Below are 16,605 nucleotides of genomic sequence, written 5' to 3'. Positions count from 1 at the left end.
TAAGATTTAAAAAGGACAAAAAAAGTTTACAAGTTTGATTATAAGTTTTAGTTTTTTTTTATTAATAATATTTGACTATTGTGTCATATCTAATTTATATATTGTTTTCCATTGTGTGGCTGTCGTTTTTTAGTAGATAGATAATTAGGTGAGAAATTAGACTATTTTCACATTAGAGTTTTTTAAAAAAATAAACTAAGCCCGTTAGTTTACTACCTGATGTCTCAAATTCAAATTTAAAATTTAAATTTTATGTTAATGGGAATGAGCTAATTTTAAATTTAGCAAAAAAAACTCTAAAAAGGTTCTAACTTTTCCCCTCAAAACGGGAAAGACAAAATTGTCTTCTAATCTTCTAATCTGAGAATCTGACGTTTTTAAAAGAATTGTCTTCTAATCTAAGGGGGTGTTATTGGATTGAGGATTTTAATAGATTTTAATTAACCCAGGACATTAGTGGATTTAAAAGTCTAATGCATTTGTGTGGACTTTATAATGCATATAAGGTGGATTTGAAAGTCATTGATAATGTATTTTTGGTGATTGTTATGGATTTTTTAAAAAGTTATTGTTAGAAAAAAATATATATATATCCATAAACTGTGTTATACACCAAAATTATATTAAATTAATAACACCCAGACTTTTACACATGTCATAGAAAACTTGAATTAAAGTGTATTTGTTTTCAATCCAGATTTTTGGTGTAATTAAAGAACCCAGATGTCATGAACCCAGAAAAAAAAAATTAAAGAATACAAAAAAACACAGATCTGATGAATAAGTGTGATTATATACAAAAGGTTTGAGGAAGAAGAAACAGAGATTGAACCCAGAAAAAAAAAGTGTGATTATATCATTAACCAAAAAAAAAAGTTATAGATCATGAACCCAGAAAAAAAAAAAGTTAAAGAACACAAAAAAAAATTCTCAAAAATAATACATATCTGATGAATAAGTGTGATTATATAAAAGGATTGAGAAAAAAAATCAAACAATAATATGTCAAAGGCTAGAGATCCATCTGAAGAGAGGAGAAGAAAATGAAATGATTGAGAAAAGTGTGGTATTGTGTTTGTTCATATTTTAGAAGCATAGTACGTTGAAATCCAAAATCACACAAAATCCAGTAGATATTGAATAACAGTAGATTTTAATGGATTTTTAAAAATACCCAATTGAATAACACCTGATTCTTAAATACATCAAACTCTTTTAAAAACCAAAATCCAATAACACCCCTTAAATAGAATTTAGTGGGAAAGAAAAAAAAAAACAAAATCTTAATAAAATATTAAAAATTGGAAAGAGCAATTAACGCATAATTCAAGTAAACGATTTGATTTGACGCCGTTAACAAAAACAAATAAGTTCAGATCAAAATTACCCAAACTTAACCGGTAGCCTCAATTAGTTAAATCAAACCGGACAAGTTTCACATTCTAGTTTATCTATACACAATTTAAAATTTTAAAATGAAATATAGTAATGTGTATGAAACTATGAATTTATCTTCTTTTTTTTTATAAAAAATATTTAAATAATATGATAATTAATTAGAAAACCGGAACCAAGATTTCGGTTGGATCCGGTCTTCTTAAACCGTTATGTTGACGTCGTTTAGAAAAAACGTTCCATCTTTTTTAACTTTATAGTTTTGTGCCTTTTACTTCATCTCTCATCTTCTTCTCTCATCTCTGCTTTGAGAAGAAGGAACAATAAATGCACTTGAAGAAGTCACACTCTCTCTCTCTCTCTCTCTCCAAGTCTCTCTCTTTCGTATCCGCCATTGCTACGCCTTATCCTTCTCTGTGTAAGTCTTCAAATCTCCAGAGTGTGTTTAGTTTCATGGAAAAGTACCACCCGATGAATCATTTTCTTATTTTCCCAAGATTCTTCTTTTTTAGTGATTGATCGTTTGATCCGATTTCGTATCATCGATCTGTAGATGAACTTTGGTACTAGAGTAGCTACATAATAAAGTAGCTCTTCACCAAAGTGTTCACATTTTGTTTTGTTTTTTTGCTGATTCATGAAATGAAGTCAATTTGAGTCAGAAAGTTGCTAAATTTGAGTCAAACTATACGAAATTTTTAGGATTTGTGTATAGAATTTGTAGTTTTAGTTTCTGGGCATCTCTAAAAATGTTACCTTTATATATGCTTGATTGGTTTTGAGTAATGTTGTTTTGGTTCCCCTTTGGATCCATTTACTCAATGTGATCGATTTGTGTTTGTTGTGCAGGAGGGGAATTGAAAGTGTTGAGAGAACCTAAATGGTAGATCATTTTAGCAGAATGGATTCGATTCAGCAACGAAGAGGTGGGATTGTATCCCTCTCACCAGCTCAGACACCACGATCAATTGATAAATCAGCTAGAGAGTCGAGATCTTCTGACTCAAATTCTTCAAATAGAAATGATAAAGAAAAGGGTGTGAATGTGCAGGTCATATTGCGTTGCAGGTGTGGTTTTATTAGTGGCTCTGTGTTTTTTTTTTTCTTTTTTTTTTGGTCTCTTTTGGGTTTTTGATCTTTCTTGCTGGTTCTTTATAGGCCATTGAGTGAGGATGAGGCTAGAATACATACACCTGTGGTGATTTCTTGTAACGAGAATCGTCGAGAAGTTGCTGCTACTCAGAGTATTGCTGGAAAGCATATTGATAGACATTTTGCTTTCGATAAGGTTATAGAGTTGATATATAATTGCGTTAAGCTTGTTTCTTGATTATGCTTGTCTCTCAGTTGGCTCATGTTTCTCTGTGTCAGGTCTTTGGTCCGGCATCTCAACAGAAGGACTTGTATGACCAAGCCATTTGTCCAATTGTGTTTGAAGTACTTGAGGGTTACAACTGTACCATCTTTGCATATGGTCAGACCGGAACTGGAAAGACATATACCATGGAAGGAGGTGCGAGGAAAAAGGTTGATCGCTCTAAAAAAAACCTATTGAGCTTCTGTACGATTCAGTAATCTTTCATGTATTTTTGTTAAATAGTTATGGTTGCTTTTTTGTAGAATGGTGAGTTCCCGAGTGATGCGGGTGTTATTCCAAGAGCTGTTAAGCAAATTTTCGACATATTAGAAGCTCAGGGGGCTGAATATAGCATGAAGGTCACCTTCCTAGAGCTATATAACGAGGAAATCTCAGATCTTTTAGCACCAGAGGAGACTATAAAATTTGTTGATGAGAAGTCTAAAAAATCGATTGCCCTCATGGAAGACGGGAAAGGAAGTGTCTTTGTCCGTGGCTTAGAAGAAGAGATAGTTAGTACAGCGAATGAAATATACAAGATCTTGGAAAAAGGTTCAGCGAAAAGGCGTACAGCTGAAACTCTTTTGAACAAGCAAAGTAGTCGCTCTCATTCAATATTTTCGATCACCATTCACATCAAGGAAAATACTCCAGAGGGAGAAGAGATGATCAAATGTGGGAAACTAAATCTTGTTGACCTTGCTGGTTCTGAAAATATCTCACGTTCTGGTGCGCGAGAGGTATACTTATCTTTTTATTATTATTATTGTCTCTAATGTCAGTGTCTTCAAGGCATTCAAGGAATTTAGTACTAAGTAATTTGACAACTGTTGTTGCAGGGACGAGCCAGAGAAGCTGGAGAGATCAACAAGAGTTTACTCACTCTTGGTCGTGTCATTAACGCGCTTGTTGAGCACTCTGGTCATATTCCTTACAGGTACAAGTGATCAGTTGAAAAAGGAACTACTAGTTTATAATCTTCTTTTTGCCATTAGAGGGTACTCAGTTATTGCCTTTTGAATTTTCAGAGATAGCAAGTTGACGAGGCTCTTGAGGGATTCATTGGGAGGAAAGACGAAAACGTGTGTTATCGCTACAATTTCACCTTCCATCCATTGTTTAGAAGAGACTCTAAGCACTTTGGATTATGCACATCGCGCCAAGAATATCAAGAACAAACCAGAGGTGAGTTTTAACGACATTCTTCTGCTATATTATCTCTTACATAAAACAGCAGCGCTAATAATTTCCTCTTGATTCCAGATCAACCAGAAGATGATGAAAACTGCTGTCATGAAAGATCTGTATTCTGAAATTGACCGATTGAAGCAAGGTATGAGTATGATCATTTGATCTATTAGTTTCAAGGTATTCCTTACTTGATATTGCAATTTTATTCGTTTTTTCTCTCCTTATTACATCTGCTAATAAATTTCCTATACTTTCTTAGAGGTATATGCTGCGAGAGAGAAAAATGGGATTTATATACCAAAAGACCGCTATATTCAAGAAGAGGCTGAGAAAAAGGTTTTACTTTCTGAACTCACTGGTTCTTATCTATTCCTTACTCCAATCCTGAATCTGAAAAGTAACACTATTCAGTTGTATCCTAATCATAGGCAATGGCGGAGAAGATAGAAAGATTAGAACTTCAATCAGAATCCAAGGACAAGGTAACAACCCGCATCATTTGATTCCATATCCCATTAGTGCCTCACTTGATATTTCTGTAACGATTATGTTGGTCTGGCAGCGAGTAGTTGAACTTCAGGAACTATACAATTCTCAGCAGCTTTTGACAGCGGAGTTGACTGAGAAACTTGTGAAAACAGAGGTATACGCTTGAGCCTGATTTCTCTTCCAACTTCTCCCAAAGCTATTTTTTATAGATGCTCATTGAAATGCATGAAAGCTAACTGTATCTCTCTACAAAATATCAGAAAAAGCTCGAGGAAACTGAGTGCTCATTGTTTGATCTTGAAGAAAAATACAGACAGGCGAATGCAACCATTAAGGAGAAGGAATTTGTAATATCTAATCTTCTCAAGTCAGGTACTTGATATTCCTTACTATTCTACTTATGGCTTATGAGGAATATTTTAGCAGTTGGTAGTTCTGACAATTTTCTTGCGACTTTCAGAAAAATCACTTGTCGAGCGAGCCTTTCAGCTGCGGACAGAACTAGAAACGGCAGCAGCAGATGTTTCCAACTTGTTTTCCAAAATAGGTAAATTATTCATGGACCAAAGTTTTCAATATCTGTCGATAGATGTTCCCTGATTGATATATGCTGTTGTTATGCAGAAAGAAAGGACAAAATTGAGGACGGAAACAGATTTCTCATCCAAAAGTTTCAGTCACAGCTCACACAACAGCTTGAGCTATTGCATAAGACTGTTGCTTCGTCTGTTACTCAACAAGAGGTTCAACTTAAACACATGGAGGAAGACATGGAGTCCTTTGTCTCGACAAAATCTGAGGTTAAACATCATAACTTGAACTAGGTTTTTTTTTCTTTCTTCTTTCTATGGCCTGTTTTTGTTTTCACCGACCATTTTTTGCCTCATTTTGCTTTTTTTTTTATATAGGCTACTGAAGAACTCCGTGAGAGACTTTCAAAACTGAAGACGGTGTATGGTTCTGGCATCGAAGCTCTTGATAACATAGCTGTGAAGCTAGATGGAAATTCTCAGTCGACATTTGGTAGCCTGAACTCAGAAGTTTCGAAACATTCGCATGAACTTGAGAATGTAAGTCTAGTACTTTATCTATCCCACTAGACCCATTTGTTATCTCTGTCCTGAGTCAATCTCCGTCCTTTGTTTTCTCTTGTAGGTTTTCAAGGGTTTTGCTTCCGAGGCTGACATGTTACTGCAAGATCTCCAAAGTAGCCTTAACAAACAGGAAGAGAAGCTTATTACATTTGCTCAGCAGCAACGAAAGGTTTAATAATCCTCGATGATCCTTTAAAATGTTACAATATTGATATCAGACATGTTGGTTTTAAAACATTATTATTTGCAGGCACACTCACGAGTTGTGGATACAGCAAGGTCAGTTTCAAAAGTAACAGTGGAATTCTTCAAGACTCTAGACACGCATGCTACCAAACTAACCGGGATAGTGGAAGAAGCCCAGACAGTTAACCACAAGAAATTGAGTGAATTTGAAAACAAGTTTGAGGTGATTCCGGTTCTTGCCTTGTTGACACATGTGCAGCTGCAAATGCCTTGCATAAGCTTTAATGCTATTTCCTCTGTCTTGTAGGAATGTGCTGCAAATGAAGAGAGACAATTGCTTGAGAAAGTAGCAGAACTTCTGGCAAACTCTAATGCTAGGAAGAAAAACCTTGTACGTATGCAATTATGCATGTTTGTTCTTAGGAAATGCATTTCATTAACGGCTTTGAGAAAACTCTTTAATCTTTAGGTCCAAATGGCTGTACACGATCTACGCGAGAGCACATCCACCAGAACAACCACCCTACAACATGAGATGTCAACGATGCAAGATTCAACATCTTCCATTAAAGCTGAGTGGGGCCTTCACATGGAGAAAACAGAATCTAGCCACCACGAGGACACTTCAGCGGTTGAGAGTGGGAAGAAAGCTATGCAAGAAGTTCTCTTAAACTGGTATAAATAAAATTCTCAAAGTTTACAAAACTTCACAGCATATCTTATCTTAAGCGCCGAGCTTTTGTCATGCATTTGCTTGACTTTTTGAAATGGAAAATTGTAGCTTGGAGAAGGCTGAGATGAGTGCACATCAATGGAGGAAAGCTCAAGAATCATTAGTTAGTCTAGAACGAAACAATGTGGCTTCTGTTGACTCCATCGTTAGGTTCGATCTCCACATAAACAATTCTTTTTGTTTCACCGTTTCTCATTTGTTTCAAGTCACTTATCACTTCAATCTCTCAACAGAGATGGTATGGATGCCAATGAGAACCTACGCTCTCAATTCTCGTCTGCTGTATCATCCTCTCTTGATGTTTTTGATGCTGCAAATGGCAGCCTCCTTACTTCCATTGATCGTGAGTAGAGCTAACTAACTCCCTTAAATTTACAGATTCAAAAGGTTTTCATTTTTTTTTTTCTTTTGCTGAAAGTTTACTTCTTTTCAGATTCATTGCAACTCGATAATGATGCATGTACAAAGGTCAACTCCATGATCATTCCATGCTGTGAAGACTTGGTAGAGCTCAAGAGTGATCACAATCACAAGATCGTAGAGATCACAGAGAATGCAGGGAAATGTCTTCTTGATGAATATGTAGTAAGTTTTAAGATTTCAACTCGCACAAAAACAAACCAAGAAAACCGCACATTTCATATATTATAGTTGGTCTTATTCAAGTTACAATACTGATGTGTTTTTGACGCAATAGGTGGATGAACCATCATGTTCAACGCCAAGGAAAAGACCAATCGACATACCGAGCATTGAATCCATCGAGGAACTTAGAACTCCAGCATCAGAGGAACTACTGAGAGTATTTCGAGATGAGAAATTGTTGAAGCAAGCCAATGGGGATGCAAAGCAGCAGCAGCAACACCTTATTCGTGCTCCCTCTCTTTACGAGGCAGCTGTGTCAGATTCAAGATTTCCCCTCTCTGCTGTGAACTGAAATATCAAGAGGCTTGGTGCTACAAAACGAAGGAAAGGTTAAGTGTTACACTGTACAGAGAGAGTATTGTTGCATACACGTAAAAACTCTTTTTATTCATGGAGTTTTTGTTTGGGAATTAAAAACATCAGCTTTTATTTAATATTCTTTATTGTTTATTTATTTGTACTAGAGAAAATATGGAAATGACATACACAATCGTTTATAGTTTATACTTTATACATTACAATTATACCATTAAAATTTGGGAAATATAAGACCAACTTAGTATCCATAAAGATAAAGATTGCTTATATTTCCCTCGTATCATCAAGATATCACGTCACCACCATCATATCTCATATGCTTCTTTTGTACGATCTTGAGATTGGTCTTGTGGGGTTTATCGTCAAAGTATTATTAATGATTATTGTGCATATATATGTGATAAGTGCAGTGATTATATTGTCCATTCAAGATGTGCTATCGGGAAAGATGTATGGGATGGAAAAGAACTCGAAGGTGTACAAGAAGAAGTCAATATAACACAAGATGCTGGGCCTTTTCATATAATTTCTGATGGAGTAATACTTCGTTTTCTTCATGAACACCATCTTCGGACTCAAGGCCAATATACGTTATGATGAAAACAATGTTTGCCAAGTGTGTGTTTTACCAATCTATAAAGGTAATTTCTATTCTTGTATAAAGTGTGACTACATTATCCATGTAGCATGTGCCAATGCTCCCCGACGAGTACAACATGTGTTACATCCTCATCCACTTACATTGAAGGCTAAAAGTTGATATATTGATAATTACTTCATCTGCAATGCTTGTGAACGACTTAGCAGTGGATTTGTCTACCAGTGTCCGATAATGGAATGTAATTTCGATCTGGATGTAAGATGTGCTTCAATTTCTGGGCCATTTGATTACAAAGGTCATGAACATCCGTTATTCATAGCTTTAGATTTGGAAGAAAAACTCCAATGTCAGGTATGCAAAAGAAAATATTATAAACAATTAAATTGCATCAAATGCAATTTTATTGTATGTTTTAAATGTTATACTTTACCATACAAAGCAAGGTATATAAACATGACAAACACTTTCTCAAACTTCTATTTGGGAAAGAAATATGTGAGAAAGATTGGTGTGACGAGTGTTGCACCACTATTCATACAGAATGTTTATTGGGTGAAGACCCATACATGAAGCCTGATCAAAATTTCAAATTAAATGGGATATTGGAGGTTCAAATTTTTCACAAAAGTAAATGTTATCGACCATTATGCGATTATAGCAAGAATCTTTGTCAAGGTAAAATTTATAAGACATACAACCACATAGCACGTTCTGTGATATGTGCCTTTGAGATTTTTAAAGATTTCAGGAAAGATGTATGAGCATCTAGGGGCTTATCTAGTTATCTACCCCTCTCTTTAAGTGTAATTTTTTATTTACTTTTGGTTTGATTTCTCAATATGTTAAACTTTGACTTTGATATGTTATTTAAATATTATATCAAATGAAACTATCGTGATAATAAGTTTAAATATACACTTAAAAATATTGAAAATATAATGTATGCTACCTCAAAAGCTCTTCGAAAAAGATACATGAGATGGTTATATTTCTCGTTAAATTCGACCTCATAAGTTTGTAATGTATTTTTACAAACTGAGAGTAAACTTGCAAAAAAGTATGTTGTTGGTAGAGTTTTTGTTGAATATATGATGAGGACTGTTATTAATACTAACTAGGTTAATCGTTGTGTATACAAAGGCTTTGCCTAATTAGCATCTTAGTAAACAAGAAAATCTTTATACAAATCTAGGTTTTTGACAGATTTCATAAATTTTAAGTCGAAGAAGGTTAGAGGGAGATTGGAGAAGTTTTCTGAGTCATTGGACATGTTTATAGCAGGGGAGACACGAAAGGTCTTGATTACGTATAATTTTGGTTGAAAGAAACGTAACATGATAAATATAAAAGTATGGGCTCGACAACAATTTAATTTACGATATCCAAAACCAAATGCGAGTGTGACACGAATACACGAATCGTGTAACACGACGATGGACCCCCATTTTTGAGACCTCTAAAACCAGGCCAATTAATCATCACCCTTATCAACTTTGTTTCTCGTAAGACAATAAACATTTCCCAACTTTGCAACCAACTGCCAATGCCAATAGAATTAAACGTAACCAGTTTTTTTTTCTTTTCTTTTTTTTTGCCAATAATCCTAGTCAATCGATTAAAACATATTATCGCGAATATTAAACAAGATATCAAAGTTAGATAATATTATTTGGAAAACCTTCTTTGAGATATATTCTTGCCAGAACTTTTATGTATATAAAAAAAGTAAAAATTGCAAAGAATATATATTCAAACTGTTGTACTCCGAGTCCCTTGGTGAAGATATGGGTTAAATTTTTTTAGTGTAGATATTCAAAATTCATAAATAAACAGCAACTAGATTAGGAGTCGTGCTAGAGCACGGGTTGAAATTTCTTTTATTTATATTATAATTTTAGAATATAATATAATTTATATTATTATTTTTAAAAAATTTATTGGATAAAACATTATGCAATAAAATCATATGCTAAATATGATAGTTTAAAAAACATATATTTTGTAAGTTTTATATTGTTAATTTTGTAATTTTATGTTGAGATATGGTTATGATTGTTATTTGTTTTTATTTTAATTTTTGAACATGTTTGGTGAAAGTGTTTTAATATGATCCGTTCTTAGGTAAGATTTTATTTTTAACTGCACAATAAGATCTCGTAAATTACTGATTAAGTGTGATTACCAATATTTTATTTATTTTTATGTCTAACAATATATATTTTGTAACAGTACATGAAATACTAAAGAATTTATTTTGGAAATTGTATAAATCATTGGAATATTTTCTTTCAGAGGATTCTTTGGGATATTCTTAAGTGTATATTGACCAATTAATCAATAATCTTTTTTGTAATCAACATATATTTAGTCTATAACCTATATTATAACAAACTTATAAAAATTATATAGTCTACGAAAAAAGTTGTGTACTTCCGTTTTATTATATAGGAGATATCTCATGATGAATGTAGTGACAATTAAATTCAATGTGTTTCATTCTTTTGTGAAATTTGTAAAACCAATTGATTGTCACGAATCACGATATGACATCATATGCTTATCTTGAATTTATTATGTTAAAAGCATGAGAGTAATTCATGATCCTATTTAAGTTAAGAGACAATATCTATCATAACACGATATAATTCTGTTCCAGAGAGAAAAATACGAAAAGTTTCTCGGTTTAGTCTTCTATTTGAGAGAAAATACCGCCTAGTTGCATATGCTGCCACAATGCACATAATCCTCAAAGTTTATCATTGTTGAATTTCATTTAAAACATTTTTGCATTATCACATTTGAAAAAATCTGCAAATTAAATACATTTTACAACAACACAAAAGACACACACACACACAAATAGAAACAAAAATAAGAATGAGTCTGTGACAGCCAGTGGTACAAACTACAAACAGACGAACATGATTTTGAAATTATGAGAATAAGTGGTCAATGTTTTAGTCCATTGTGGAGCAAATCACTGAGAGCATCCATTTCATGTTTCTGGAGGGAGAAGCCAACTTCCACACCACCATTCCCATCTCTACTCTCGGCCAAAGAAATTGCTTCGCCTTGATCAATCGACACAACCATCACTTTCTCCGGTCTTCCCCACCCAAAATCCAACCCGTATACTCCAAACCGGGTCGAACCCGTAGCAGATATAACTTGTGTTCCTTGTGGAATACTTCTAAAAAACTCAACAAAATCAGGGATCTTCCACACCACACTCTCGTCCAATTCCTCAACCAACTCGCTCACTAGCCTTGTAGAAGCCAAAAACCCTTCTTCACCCGTAAACGTATCTGCGGTTAATGGAATTCTACTATTGACGATGGCGCAGTTACCGAAATAACTCGATGGGATCGGCGGAACGACTATTTTCCGACAGTCTGCACCAAACACAAACCCTACAGGCCTATTCGGATCTCCACCTCGAGCTCTGATTAAGCATGTTAAAGCATATGAATATGTTATCACAAAGGTAGACAAACGAAGCTTCTTTGACAAGGAAGAGGAGGATGAAGACTCTCTCTTGAGCCTCTCCCGAAGTGTTTGGATATCTTCGGGAGTAAGCTCAAGAGTGTACCGGACTGCCTCAGGACTAATCACGGGAGACGGACGAAGCTTTAAACTCTTGGGGTTTTCAGGTTCTTTACCGCCCGTGAACGTTTTGACTAAAGTCTGCCATGAGTTCAAAACTTTTATATCGCCGTTTTGTGGACTTTTTATGACCGCGCGATCGTAAAACGGAATCAGATCATGAGGTAGAGATGACTCTTGATGTTTACATATGTGCGACCAAGATTTGAGAAAACTGGTTGTCGTTTTCCCATCTAAAATGGCATGATGTGCGGTTACGCCGATGCAAAACCCTTGGTTTGGAAACAGCGTGACTTGAAACGACATGACCGAGGCTGAGACGTCGGAGTTTTGTAACCGAGGGACTAACGGGTGTAACTCAGTGGCGAAGAATGGTTCTTTCCCGGTTAAGCGTGAGAACTCGGCTTTTGACTCGGCGACGGTGAATGAAACGGCGTCGGTTGGAGCGTAGACGATGCTAGGTTTGGGATCAAGTGGTTTCCAGACGAGTTGGCCGGCGAGCGGGAGATAGTGTGAGAGGGACGAAGAGAGAGAGGTTTTGAGGTTTGGGACGATGACTGAGTCGAAGAAAGAGCGAGTTGCTTCGGTTAGTCGAAAGAAGATGAGTCGTTCGACTGGAGGTATTTTGAAACAGAGAAGGTCAAAGAAAGTGAGTGGGAGTGTGAGTGACTCGGACGAGTCGGAGTTTGAAGGAGTGACTCGCTCCACGTGGATAATATTCAGTGATGAAACCATTTTCTTTGGTGATGTTTTTGATGGAGAGATTATATATATATATATAAAGTTGGCTTTTTCTCACTTCTGGTGCTGCCACGTCAGCATTTCTTCTTAAAATTTTGGGTTTTTCGGATTGGACTTAGCCCAAAGTTTTGCAGAATTAAATCAAGCCCAGCCATTTCTCTATCTTATTGATTAAACCTATGAATGTCTCTCCTCCGCGCTGTCGACGACGCTCCATCTCCACCGGTTGCTCTTCTCCTTAACTCACGATCCATGCCGTTTCACCATCTGATGCGAATTGAAGTCTTCCAGTCCTCCACACTTTCACTTATCCTTCCATGTCTTCCATCACAATTGCTACAGTTTCGTTTGTAACTGTTAATTATGTTCTTCCATGTCCTCTGATTTAATGGACAGTCCACTACTTCTTCCTTAAATTGTCGTAAGTTCTTCTGTTATATAAACCAATCTCTTGCCAGATTCCGACTTTGGGTTTCCTCCATGTTGATTTATATCAGTTCCACCATCGTCACAAAAAGGATCTCTAAGTCTCTGTCGGTAATCTCATCTTCTTTTGCTTATCTCAGATTTTAGGGGTTTTTGCAACATTTGTGTTTATTCACTTCTCTTCTCGCTGTATGAATCTGTAATGATATGGGTTTTGTTTGTTAATTCAAGTATTAGGTGATTCGATTTAGACAAGTTTTGGAATAAGCAATGGATCTTCTTCCAGGAGCAGCTCTCTAAGAAATGAGCTTGAGAATGGTGTTGATGAAGCAGAGCATGCTCTGCAATGGGGTGGGATCAAGAGATTTCCCACTTTTAAACGGCTGCGGTTTTCTCTGGTTGAAAACCATGGCAAGGCTGCAGAGAAAGGGAAAAAGGTTGTTGATGTCACCAAGCTTAAAGCCATGGAACGTCATCTGATGATTGAGAAGCTCATCAAACACAATTAGAATGACAATCTCAAGCTGCTCAACAAAATCAGAAGAAGGATGGACAGGTGATATGTATATGATTGTGAATCTGCTTCTTGAAAGTATGAGACTTGAGCTTAAAAAACCTGCAGGGTCGGTGTGGAGTTCCTGAGCACAGAGGTGAGGTATGAGCATTTAGGCGTGGAAGCAGAATGTGAGGTCGTTGAAGGGAAGGCACTTCGTCTTTATGGAACTCTTTGAAGCATGTTTTCTTAGTGAGTATACTGAAGAATTTAATGTGGAGTTTAACTTTTGTAGGGGCTGGGGTTGATTAAATTCTAATCTTTTTTCTTTAGGACTTGATTACCTACTTAATTATATCTTGTATGGAATCTTCATATCCTCGGACTTGATATTTGTGCAGAAATATTGGTTGGAAATGCAATGAGAAGAGGCATATCCGGCGGGCAAGAGAAGTGTCTTACCACAGGTTAGTTAGTTCATAGCCAAAAGTTCTCTATCTGATTCACCTTGTTCTTAGGATATGAATGAACTCAGTTTTTTGGGTGATTGGAGTTTGTATGTATAGATCTTTTACCAATCTGACTTAATTTTAGTTTCCCACTAAGTTGTGATCTCTATTTAGTTTATTGCAGGTTTCTCAGTCCTGGTAAAGCTTCACCTTCTTTGATTCTGTTCCAAGTTGTTCTCTTTCATTACCACTTCTTATCCATTGGTCTGTTTATTATTTTTCAGCTTTGTTAGTTGAGAGTGGAAAGTTCCTTCTATCTGTAAAACGCATAAGAAAAACTACTTACACCGAGTATGTGATCTCTATGCGCGCAAATACCATTTCGAGATCAAGCAATACCTACATTGGCAAAATCAGGTAAAACACTTTGCCAGAGTTATAAAACGTTTTTATTAGTGAAAAGTTTCCAGCTTATGCATAAGTATCACTTTCTCTGTTTCAGGTCTAATTTTCTTGGAACGAAATTCATAATTTACGATACGAGTTATGGTTACGGCACCATCACCGTAACATGTGAGTGATTTCTGACTTCTTTTTTTTGTTACGTGAGTTTTGATAATTGAATAAAAATTGTTCACTTCAAAGGTTTGATACGTATATGCATTGATATTTGATACTGTGGACAAAGTTATTTTCCTTGTAGTGATACTGTGGACACCTGCAAGTTCAGTCTTAATTAGATATCTTCTGCAGAACCATCCTTAACTTATGTTTTTTACTCTGTTTTGCAGAAGCTACAAAAAGTTCTTGAAAGAACTAAGGCATTCAACCTCAAGCAAGGATGATGAAGTGAACGTTGAGTAAGAACCCAAAAGAGAGAGGTGAAGAGATTAGAGACGAGAGTAGTTGATGTTTTTGTATATAAGATTTGGTTTGGATTAGTCTTTTGTAAGACAATATGGTTTGGATTAGACCTAGAATCCTAGAATGGCACCTTATAGTCCTTCGAGAAGATCATCATTATCATCATCATCTGTTTCCAAGATACTGCGTATCTCGTCACCGACTTTGTCTCCACCTTCTTCGACCACTCCTACCGGCGCTGGTTATATCAAACACGAGGTCTCCAAGCTTGATACTCTCTTTGGCATTGCCGTCAAATACAGCGTTGAGGTATTATGTTTAGAAAGCTGAATGAATCGTGTTTAAAAGGATTAGTTTTTTTTCTTCTTTTTGGGGTCTTGTGTCTGTTTTTTTTTGAATTAAGTGTGGTGATTGATCAGGTTGCAGATATTACAAAGCTGAATGGGCTTGTGACTGATCTTCAGATGTTTGCTCTCAAGTCTCTCCGAATACCATTACCTGGCAGACATCCTCCTTCCCCATGCTTATCTAACGGCTCTCTTAATCTTGGGTATTTTTTTTAGCCTCTTCACCCTCTCTTCGTGGTATGTAGTCTGTGACAGTGTGACTTATAAGGTTTTTGCAGAACTTGAGCTGTTTACATTAGATTACCTGTAAGTTATGTTGTTGTGCATTTCCCAAGTAACATTAAGAAACTTAGACTAGGTTAGCAAGCTCAATGAAAGAAGGTTCCATAAGATCAGGATAGTGTTAAGGAGCGATGATATCAAACCAAGATGGGTACAGCTTTCCCTTGTAAAAGAACCGTTTTGACATTTTGAATTATGTTGTTTGTCATGTCACCGCAGAACCAAAGTTACTACTGGTAAAATGTAAAGTTTCTATCGGCTCTAGAGTTTGTGCAGAAGGCTATGAACTCTTAAGTTTATTTTTATCTTGATTAGTTACAACCAATGTTCTTTAAAGCAAGTAAGAGAATGAGTAAAAGTACAATTAAGTAGAGTCGTAAAAATGATCATTATCATCGTCTACTGATTTGCATTAAAAGACATCCACATATCAAAGTAATTATTCCCATGAAATCTTCTTGCCGTGAGGGGTGTTCGGAGCAAGATTTATCGTCAGCAAGCAATGGCAACAACCAAGACGTATTATTTGACTTCTTCCAGTCTTTGAAATTGAAGCCTTCAGAAAAGAAGGTGTCTCCAGCCATGAACTCCTTGCAAGGATACTATGGACTGAAACCAAAAAACATAAGAGCTTCTGAAGGTTTTGATATGGCTGTGTACAAGAAGAGTCTTCTCATCTCCAAGACGATGATCAGTGATGAAACAAAAGTATATTGCACTTCCACTTTTTTTATAACTGTTTTGTAAATCAACCATTTATTTAAAAAAAAAAAAAATTATATATCAATATATCATTTGAAAATTTTAGTCCGGGTCGAAACCAATCTGATCTATCTCTCTAGATAAATGTGGTTGTTGAATCATCTCTATGTAACCAAACTTGACTTGATCTCTCTATGTAAATAAAATTGTTGAATTGTTTTAGTTTTTTTTTTGTTTTTTTATAGCTAAAATGGAGTATGAAGATAGAGAGAGTCGATACCCTTCCTCAAATTTTTTACCACTAACTTAACAAATACTTTTAGAAATAAATAATATCAGACACTACAAATATGCAATTTAAATAACTGAAAAACAAAACTAAATTTTAAAATAAACATAACTAATATAAAATAAAAATGTAAAAACAGACATAAAATGAAAAATCACCATTTTTTGGTTATGTGTTTTTGGTTATGTGTTTACAAAAATTCACATTTTTTGTAAGAAAGCAAGAAAACCAAAATCACCATTTTTTTCAAAACCAACAAACACCAAAAATCACCATTTTTTCAAAAAAAAAAAAAACACCAAAAATATAGCAACCAATATATAAAGAAAAAATAACAAAACACATTAAAAGATATCCACAAAAAAAACACATATTACACCCTAATCAAACTCCCGGACCA

At 35.3% G+C, this 16,605-nt stretch overlaps 3 protein-coding genes and 1 pseudogene across 17 annotated transcripts; 2 read left to right on the top strand and 2 right to left on the bottom strand.

The window, feature by feature from the left end:
- Positions 1-1,629: 1,629 nt before the first annotated feature.
- On the top strand, positions 1,630-7,592 carry LOC104711041 (kinesin-like protein KIN-5D). The gene is made up of 23 exons (XM_087467877.1): positions 1,630-1,813; positions 2,245-2,463; positions 2,554-2,683; positions 2,767-2,922; positions 3,016-3,492; positions 3,592-3,689; positions 3,781-3,937; positions 4,016-4,085; positions 4,203-4,279; positions 4,372-4,425; positions 4,506-4,586; positions 4,693-4,804; positions 4,893-4,979; positions 5,057-5,232; positions 5,341-5,502; positions 5,588-5,695; positions 5,777-5,935; positions 6,020-6,103; positions 6,182-6,387; positions 6,494-6,595; positions 6,679-6,788; positions 6,879-7,030; positions 7,143-7,592. The coding sequence occupies exons 2-23, from the start codon at positions 2,276-2,278 to the stop codon at positions 7,380-7,382; spliced, it is 3,186 nt and encodes a 1,061-aa protein (XP_087324003.1). The 5' UTR covers positions 1,630-1,813; positions 2,245-2,275; the 3' UTR covers positions 7,383-7,592.
- LOC147938355 (uncharacterized) lies at positions 1,679-1,875 on the bottom strand. The gene is made up of 2 exons (XM_087465600.1): positions 1,861-1,875; positions 1,679-1,792 (listed from the first exon to the last, which is right to left on the bottom strand). Exons 1-2 carry the CDS (start codon positions 1,873-1,875, stop codon positions 1,679-1,681), a joined length of 129 nt encoding a protein of 42 aa, XP_087321726.1.
- Positions 7,593-10,749: 3,157 nt separating the features above from the next.
- On the bottom strand, positions 10,750-12,353 carry LOC104711040 (phenolic glucoside malonyltransferase 1 pseudogene; annotated as a pseudogene).
- On the top strand, positions 10,939-15,427 carry LOC147938354 (tubby-like F-box protein 1). Of its 15 annotated transcripts, none has more exons than XM_087467881.1 (9): positions 12,497-12,890; positions 13,017-13,335; positions 13,402-13,524; positions 13,674-13,739; positions 13,896-13,919; positions 14,006-14,138; positions 14,224-14,294; positions 14,513-14,894; positions 15,005-15,427. In XM_087467881.1, coding segments are annotated over exons 3-8 (324 nt in total). In that variant the 5' UTR covers positions 12,497-12,890; positions 13,017-13,335; positions 13,402-13,496; the 3' UTR covers positions 14,515-14,894; positions 15,005-15,427. The 15 variants fall into 15 exon arrangements, 14 of the variants coding, with proteins under 14 accessions (XP_087324004.1, XP_087324008.1, XP_087324007.1 ...); XM_087467879.1 differs by having other exon boundaries at positions 12,533-12,890; positions 13,011-13,335; XM_087467878.1 differs by having other exon boundaries at positions 10,939-12,890; positions 13,011-13,524.
- The last annotated feature ends 1,178 nt before the right edge of the window (positions 15,428-16,605 follow it).

The sequence above is a fragment of the Camelina sativa genome, chromosome 9 (assembly GCF_030686135.1).
Source record: "Camelina sativa cultivar CO46 ecotype springtype chromosome 9, ASM3068613v1".
Taxonomy (NCBI): domain Eukaryota; kingdom Viridiplantae; phylum Streptophyta; class Magnoliopsida; order Brassicales; family Brassicaceae; genus Camelina; species Camelina sativa.
This window is presented reverse-complemented; position numbering and strand designations above follow the sequence as displayed.